At 41.4% G+C, this 8,969-nt stretch overlaps 1 protein-coding gene across 1 annotated transcript; it reads right to left on the bottom strand.

Moving 5' to 3' along the window:
- Positions 1 to 289: 289 nt before the first annotated feature.
- On the bottom strand, positions 290 to 6,977 carry LOC137525434 (indolethylamine N-methyltransferase-like). The gene is made up of 3 exons (XM_068246517.1): positions 6,796 to 6,977; positions 2,097 to 2,304; positions 290 to 786 (listed from the first exon to the last, which is right to left on the bottom strand). The coding sequence occupies exons 1-3, from the start codon at positions 6,944 to 6,946 to the stop codon at positions 369 to 371; spliced, it is 777 nt and encodes a 258-aa protein (XP_068102618.1). The 5' UTR covers positions 6,947 to 6,977; the 3' UTR covers positions 290 to 368.
- Positions 6,978 to 8,969: the final 1,992 nt, after the last annotated feature.

The following is an 8,969-nucleotide window of genomic DNA, read 5'->3' as shown; positions in this document are numbered from 1 at the left end:
GATCGGCATTGAAGGTGGACTCAGAGACCCGTAGCACGTGGTGACGCACCGTTCCTGCTCCTGGAACGTGAAAGTCAGGTGGTATTTGGAACAATTAAGAGGAGCTACCATAGACTCAAACTAGGCAAATTACAATCAACAGATAATTAGAGAGGTGAGTGTTTTGAAAATGGTAGTGATAAGGGGACTTCATTTTATTTGGCCTGTGAGCATAGATAGGTGATAGACAGATAAATAAAAACATAAATAGACATAATCTAATAAATAAATAAAAAAAAAGACATTTGTAACCAAGTTAATGCTTTTTATTATGTGTTTTGAAGCTATCTGCTCACCAGCACAAGATGAAAGTTGTCAGCTTTATTGACCTACTTGGTCTTGCAAGCTGTGATGAATATCATAGCTTTATAATCAGTCAGTGTGTTTTGGGTCTTCCTCCTCTGCACTGCACAATACTCAATAACAAAGCCCAGGTTCTGTAGGGAATTTTTCACAAAGCCTTCATCACATTTAAAAGCATGCATCCTCTCTGTTCCAACCATAAAGTAAGACATATCTAATGCTGCAACTAGTATCAGGTGGCCTCCAGGTCTCAGCCGCTTTGAGATCTTTTCCAGGTTCCTCGTATAATCATCTCCATCTTTACTCATGATGTCTATTAGCCATAAACTGGTGATGCAGTCGGCAAGTGGAAGCACCACGGGGTGAGTTATATTTTCATTTTCAAAGTCACATGGTATAATGTGCTTGATGGCTGACTTTAGCGTCATATCCAGAATTTCAGAACTGAAATAGAAAATAGAACGAAAGAAAAAGAAAACCATAACAGGGGTATTAATAACTGATTTGCAACGCAGCAGAACTGGAAAAGCCACCACTAGACTGACCTTCACAATGTCTTACCAAGTGAAATCTGGCCTACACTTACTTAAAGTAAACCTGTAGGGAAAAAATGCCCCTGGAGGGGTAAGTACCTCAGAAGGGGGAAGCCCTCTGAACTGAACTTGACAATACTATTCCAAATGCAATTAAAACAACACTTAACCTGCTGGGCGGTCTGGACGAGCTCAGCTCGTCCAGTACCGCCGGAGCCTGCCGCTCAGGCCCTGCTGGGCCGATTTGGCTCAAATAAAAAGCAGCACACGCAGCCGGCACTTTGCCAGCTGCGTGTGCTGCCTGATCGCCGCCGCTCTGCGGCGATCCGCCGCGAGCAGTGGCGAAAGAGGGTCCCCCCAGCCGCCTGAGCCCAGCGTAGCCGGAACAAAAAGTTCCGGCCAGCGCTAAGGGCTGAATCGGAGGCGGCTGACATCAGGACGTCGGCTGACGTCGATGACGTCACTCCGCTCGTCGCTATGGCGACGATGTAAGCAAAACAAGGAAGGCTGCTCATTGCGGCCTTCCTTGTTTATTCTGGGCGCCGGAGGCGATCGGAAGAATGCCTCCGGAGCGCCCTCTAGTGGGCTTTCATGCAGCCAACTTTCAGTTGGCTGCATGAAATAGTTTTTTTTTATTAAAAAAAAACCCTCCCGCAGCCTCCCTGGCGATCTTAATAGAACGCCAGGCAGGTTCCTCCCTACTCTGCTCCTTCTACTATCCAACTCTCCTCCACTGTAATGCTCTGTGCTTCGTGAGAAGTCTGTTAATTTTACCAACTGTGTGGGGAGGTGCGCATAGGCTCACTGCACCTCCCATGGCCCATCAACTTTATCCGTTCAGCTGTAAACCGGTTCCAAAGCACTGCTTGGCAGGGTTGGTGCAGGTGTAGTGAGTACTCACGCCCTCCTGCAGGTAGATGTAGCCAGTGTCACTGTCGCAGCGTCACGTCACTGCACCATGTCTTCCTGTGGGAGTTTGCACGATCACCAGTTGACGTATTGCTCCTGCGCTGACACCGCCGACCAGGGCTTTAAAATAAGGCCAGGTTACAGATGAACGAATGAAGATGCCGGGTCATGGGAGTTGGGGAAAACTTATGTGCATCTCCCAAACACACAGGGCGTCAATTTTCGATTCTATTAAGGACTATTCTTTAAGTGAAATTGGGAAATAGGCATGAAGACATTCCCTTCATGTACTGCATTTGCAAGCAATGTCACCTCTTTCTGTCCAATGTAGTGGCAATGGCTGAGATGTGCTTCCAATTAAAAGCTCCGGTGTGAGCTTCCTTCCATCTGCTTGTCTCCATGTTACATTTCTCATTGAGCTTCAGTATAATTATGTCCTTGAACACATTAGAAGCAGAATAGAGATGATGAATGAGGGAACCCATGCTGAGATCAACCAAAACATCTCCCTTTACAAAACCTGCAGAGAAGTTAAAAAGTCCTGTTAAGCAACTCATCATATCTATCAACAGCAAGTAGATGAATCTGAACAACAATGTGAATATACTGATTAAGAACATTTCAAATGAAAAACATCATAGTCATGAAGCTGCTTAACCAATTTTAGTACAACAGCATTTTTGTTTTGTCTCTTAAAGTGTACCTCAAATGGAAAAAAGGGCCCCTAGAGGGTACCGACTTCAGGAAGGGGAAGGTTCTGTATCCTAAAAAGGCTCTCCTCTGGCCCCCTCCGTCCATCTGCTCCAGAGGCAGGAACCCCGAAAATCCACCAACAAGCCCCAGGCAGGCACAGTAGTGGCTTTTCGTTGGGTTGTGGTGGAGATAGCCAAGCCCAATCGGGTCTGCTCTACTGCGCTGGCACAAATGGCTCATGACTGGGCAGTAGAGCAGACCCAATCAGACTTGGCTATTTCCACCAGAGCCGAAGAGAAAAGTCGCTAGTGCGTCTGCACAGACAGGCCACTGACATTGTTTTTGTTTGATCCTTTTGGGGCTGCCAGTGCTTGAAAGTATGGATGGAGCGGGACTAGGGAAAGCCTCATTCAGATCCAGAGGCTTATACTCCTGAGCCAAGTAGTTTTTTTTTTCTTTAACCATCCAACGACCGCGTCACACTGATGCGTGTGAACGCAGCGGCAGCCCCAGGACCGCCTAACGCCAATTGGTGTCAAGTCTTCGGGCGGGGTTTTGCAGGAGATTGCGCGCACCGAGGCGCGCGCATCTCTGCTTGAATGACGGAGCTTCACTCCACCATCAGTCTCCCAGCGGCTATCGATGCTAGGAGACTGTTTCCAGTGTACAGTGCTGTGATCTACGGCAGCGATGTACTGGGGACAGCCATGTGACAGGGCTGTCCCCCTGGGAGGCAAGAGAGCGAATGGCTCTCATAGGCTGATGGGAGGGTGGTAAATAAAATATAAAAAAAGGCAACATTTATTAAAAAACAACAACAAATATTTACAGAAATACAAACAAACACCTCAGCAGCGATCAGAGCCCACCGACAGAGGGGGGAGATTACTTGTGTGCTGAGTTGTACGGTCCTGCAGTGAGGCCTTAAAGCTGCAGTGGCCTAAATTGTAAAAAGTAGCCTGGTCACTAGGGTGGTGTGAGCCTCCGGTCCTCGAATGGTTAATCTAAAGTTACAGGTGTACTTGAATCAAACAGTCTGTCCTGTGTCTCAGAGAGCTAAAATATACAAACTATTAACCTTTTGTCTATCCAATGCTTTTAGAAGCCCAGTTCTCTGCCAGGAAAGTTCATCTAGAGGTTAAAGAGACACTGAAGCGAAAAAAAATATATATGATATAATGAATTGGTTGTGTACTATAAATAATTACTAGAAGATTAGCAGCAAAGAAAGTATTCTCATATTTTTATTTTCAGGTATATAGTGTTTTTTCTTACATTGCATCATTCTATAATATGTGCAGATTACACAACACTCAGCATTCAAAATGACTCTTTCAGAGCAGTCTGTGAAGTAATGACCTCTCCTCTAGCAGAGGAAAAGTAAACAGTTCACTTACAGTTAAGATAATAAAAGTCAGATAACAGCCCTCTCCACGACTAAGTTAGTCGGAGAGCTTAATAGCTTTTTTGCATAGAGATAACAACTGGAGTTTCTCAACTCTTCCTGTACTGGACTGATGTATCTGATCTTAATGTTTTATTTCTTAGCTCTACTACACATACAAATCATAATATCATAATTTTTTTTCGCTTCAGTGTCTCTTTAAGGTTAATCAATAAAAAAGGGATGAGAATCAAGAGCTAGTCAGTGGATGAAAAGAGGATGCAGAAAATGCAGATAAAAGCACTGGTGTGTAGTGATAATCGTAATGTGCGAATTATCATTTCACAAAACTTCACTAAATCTTTGTAATTATGATTATGATCATAATGGAAAAATCATAATCATTAAAATATAATTAAATTTTCCATAATTTCGACCATACACAAATGTTCATAATGACGATAATTTTTGTAATTACGATCACTCTCATGACAAAGTTCTGAAAGTTTTCGGAATTACACATTTTTTGGGAGGGATGAGTGCAAAAATGTGAAATTACGATTTTGTGTTACCGTTAATAATGTATAGTTGTAACAATGTGTAGCAAAGAAACAGATTTCTGATTATGTGGTGATCTGCAGTATCACCAATAATACAGATACTATATCTGATTATGTGGTGATCTGCAGAATCACCAATAATACAGATATAGAAGCACAAGGCATATGCAAAGTAACAACTTTATTACCCAGGGTGTAATGATTGGTGCAAACAGTAAATTGCTGATAGGAGATCAGCAGTTACCTCACTGCCCATTGGTGAGAGTGAGAGTAGTCAGACAGATCGGGTAGGCAACAGAGGGGCAGACAAAGTACAAAATCGGCAGGCAGATTCAGAGAGAAGTTCAGGCAATAGGTCGGCAACGAGATCAGATAGGCAAAGGTACAGAATCGAAAGGCAGAGATCTAGGTCAGTATCCAGGCAGAGGGTCGGCAACAGATCAGATGGGTAAGGTACAGAATCAGGAGGCAGAGAGAGTAATCAGAGGTCACAGGCAAGGAGTCATACACAAAATATCAATACAATGAAATAATAATCCTAGTCTAAGTGTGTAATATCTGGGTTCCTGCCGGATCAATGCACACAAGGATCTATCTAGGTCTGAGCGAACACTGAGTATTCGCAACAGCAGACAGCGAGCTACTGACAGCTCGCTGTCTTTATGCAAGGCAGGGAACCCCCAGGGCCCGCCCCGACCAAACGAGCCAATCAGCGCTGCGGAGCACTGATCGTGACGTCAGCCGACCCTCAGGTCAGCTGACGCATCTCTGTGCGGTGTAAAGGTCCCGCCGCTGGCCGCGCGCACGCATAGCTCTGCCACTATGCGCAGGCGACAGGCCAGTGCACGGCGTCCTACTAGGTTGAGCGGCGGGGATAGCGGCGGTCCCGCTGCTTCCCGCTACCCCGCCGCTCGTTACAATAGTGTTCTTGTTTTACAAGAAATTACAAAATTACAAGTAACACAAAATTAAACTTGAAATTACGATTTAATGCAAAACTATGACATCGAATTACAAATGACAATTTTATGAATTAGGAATTTTCTGATAATTACAAATTACAATCTTTTGTGCCGTAATTGCAAATGTAGTGTCATAATTCCAAAAATGCTAAATTTTAGCTCACCACTACTGCTGCAAAGCTGATAGTACAATATTGCTATTAGTGCTTCACTGATATTCTATTATCCTCAGCCAGCAGCACCCAAGTAGGTGACTGGAATGCCTATAATATAATACTATTAAAGGGAAACTGAAGTGAATATAAACGTATGGAATAATGCATTGTATGTGTAGTACAGCTAAGAAATATAACATTAGTAGCACAGATATGAGTCTCATATTGTTTCCAGTACAGGAAGAGTTAAGAAACTTCACTTGTTATTTATGCAAAAGAGCTTCTCTGAGCTCTACAACCCATCTTGGGTCGCTGTTTTCTGAGGCACTTATACTTCAAAGAAACAGTGACAGGCAGCTTCAGATAACATTTTTACTGTATGGAAGTTGACAGGTTGTTAGCCCTGCTCTTTTTCATAGTTTAAAGGATACCCGAGGTGACATGTGACTTAATGAGATAGACGTGTATGTACAGTGCCTAGCACACAAATAACTATGCTGTGTTCCCTTTTCTCTGTCTCTGCCTGAAAAAGTTAAACATCAGGTATGCAAGTGGCATTTCCTGTTTGAGTTGTGACAGGGTCAGACTACAGACTACAGTGTAATTCTCACTGATAAGAAATTACAACTATAAAACACTTTCCTAGCAGAAAATGGCTTTGGGGGCAGGAACGAGATAAAAAGGGTCAATAGCTCATATATTTTAGCTCTGGCATACTTCAATGAATGTGTCATTGAGCAAAGACAATAAAACTGTTAAAACTAAAAAGTAGATTTAGAAATAAAATAAAACCGTGGGATATTTTAAAAAGTCATTTATGGGAGAAGGAAGATAGATGCAATTGTTTATTTCATGAGTTTATTTTCACCTCGATATCCTTTAAAATGCAATGTGGTTTGTAAATTGCAAATATAATAGAATAATGCAATGCTATAAAAAAAGTATATATCAGAAAATAAAAAAAATAAGACTCTTTTCTTTGCTGCAAATGTTCTATTAATTATCCTTACTACACATACAATTCATTATATCATAAGATTTATTTACATTTACATTAAATAGGAACTTGGGGTTCTGCAACAGCACCAGAGTATTTCTGCAACAGTACCTGTTTCCAATGTCAAGAAAAACATAAAAATGAGTATCATGTTTTTTCAAATACATGATAGACTACGTGGACCCTTTTTGACCTCCTGTTTGAACCATGGTTCCATCTCCGGAGTTTCGAGCCTTAAGTGTTAGCTGCTGTATACATACCGGAGCTGAACATATGATGAAAATTCATCATAGGAAATTTCATGGCATCATCTGAAAATGCATTTCCTGATTTCTCACTGCAATACGTTTCAAGGTGGGCTCTAGAATCAAAGTCATGTTTGTGGTAGATTTTGTTTGGTGCACAATCCATGTTGTAGCGATCATCTCCACTTTGGATTTCCATTTTCACCTCTACTTATTCGATCTCGATGTTCCCTTTATAGTTGTACAGAACCAGGTATTTCAATCTATTGCCATGTGATTCAATATTTATACATAAGTGTTTGCTACATGCATGAGTAAGTCACATGGAATCAGCTGACTGAGCTATGATGACTAATCCACCTCTTCTGGGAAAGAAAATAACTGATTATTGATTTGTCTTCAGGTTAAAAGTGGCCATTGTCTACTCGACTTGGCGGCTGACTGAACATCCGATTCGATAATTATTACTGAACCAGATGAAAATCGGTGCCGCCAAGCACATGTCTGGCCAACAATGCAATCAATTTTTGGTCGGGTGCGCGACGGTAACTGGGAGTGTTATAGTGGCGATGATTGTAATCTGCTAATTACGTTTATGCAAAATTACGCGTAAATGTTCGCAATTACACATATACGTATTTAAACGTTTTGACTTTTTATAATCATTCGTAATTACACATGAATTTACGCATAATTTACTTTTAATTTTGTGCCAATTTTGGCAGTGAATTGCAAAGCAAATACATGCCATTACTACCAAAATTGCTACATATGTTAGGAATAATAGTGGGTACAAGTTACAAATTATTCAAAAAGACCTTGTAGTTTTTGAGAAAATTAATTTTAAAAATGGAAAGAAAAATGGTTTTTAAACTCAGAAAAATTACAGTTTGAAAATCATTTGTATGGGTTTTTACAGGGATGGTTGTAGTCGGCCAACTTCGCTACGCTGGAACTATGCATAGTTTTACGCAATTACGCTTTGCCAAACTGTGGCTTCGAAATCAAATATTCGTTTCGTATGCATTTCGTAGACTACGTGTTAAAATACGCAATTATGCGTAGTGCGAAGCGTATTGTATGCAGATGCTTATGCCCGTATGCAGAAAATGTTACATATTAATTCCTCTTTTAAAGCTTATACCGGGAACTCTTCTACATTCCCCTTTCCAATGCGTAAATATGTAAGCATACAATCGCACGTGGAAAATTAGCTGCGAGTAATGGATTCGTAGTTCACTACGCAATACACTTGTTAAAATATGCATAGTGGGCATAAGCTATGTGTAGCGGTACTTTGCTACATGTACATTCGTAAGCGTAGTTTTGAAACTTCACCTACAAACTACGATGCGTAGATGCAAACTACGATACATAAATTCACACTGGCGTAGTTTCTGCTCATCCCTGGGTTTTTAGAATCGATTTTCTCAAACTACAAGATCATTTTGAACAATTCTTTTTGTAACCTGTACCCATCTTCTTAACATATGTAGCAATTTTGGTAGCAATGGCATGTATGAGGGATTTGTTATCCACTGCCAAAATCAGCACGAAGTTACGCGTAAATTCATACGTAATTATGATTAGGAACAATTAAGTACTAAATTAATTACGCTATTCCCAGAAATTTCACATTACGATTATGATGCGTAATTGTGTATTACAATACAATAATAATACAATACAATAACATTTCTATAGCTCTTTTCTCCCATAGGACTCAAAGCGCTTAGGCTTTCTCAGATTCATTAGTTGGTAGTAGGTAGTCTTCACACAACAAAACTATATTTCTGCAAATGCCAAACTGAACAGGTCGGTTTTCAGTCTGGATTTAAACACATCCAGAGATGGAGCTGTCCTGAATGATCTGTTGAGGTAAAGAGTTCCAAAATGTAGGAGCAGCATGACAGAAGGCTCTGGGACCAAAAGTTTCCAAGCGGACTCTGGGTATGACTAGATTATTAGAACCTGTGGATCTGAGATTGCGGGGATTGCTACGTAGCTGCAACATTTCTTTCATGTATCCAGGGCCCAGATTATTTAGTGATTTAAATGTCAGTAGGTCAATCTTGAATAGGACCCTCCATTCTATAGGTAGCCAGAGAAGGGAGTGGAGGACTGGCATTGTGTGGCAGTAATGGGGTTGTTTAATAGTCTGGCAGCAGTATTCTGTATCAGCTGTAGGC

Source organism: Hyperolius riggenbachi, chromosome 7, assembly GCF_040937935.1.
Source record: "Hyperolius riggenbachi isolate aHypRig1 chromosome 7, aHypRig1.pri, whole genome shotgun sequence".
NCBI lineage: Eukaryota > Metazoa > Chordata > Amphibia > Anura > Hyperoliidae > Hyperolius > Hyperolius riggenbachi.
The sequence above is the reverse complement of the archived record's forward strand: the minus strand, read 5'-3'. Positions and strand labels throughout refer to the sequence as shown.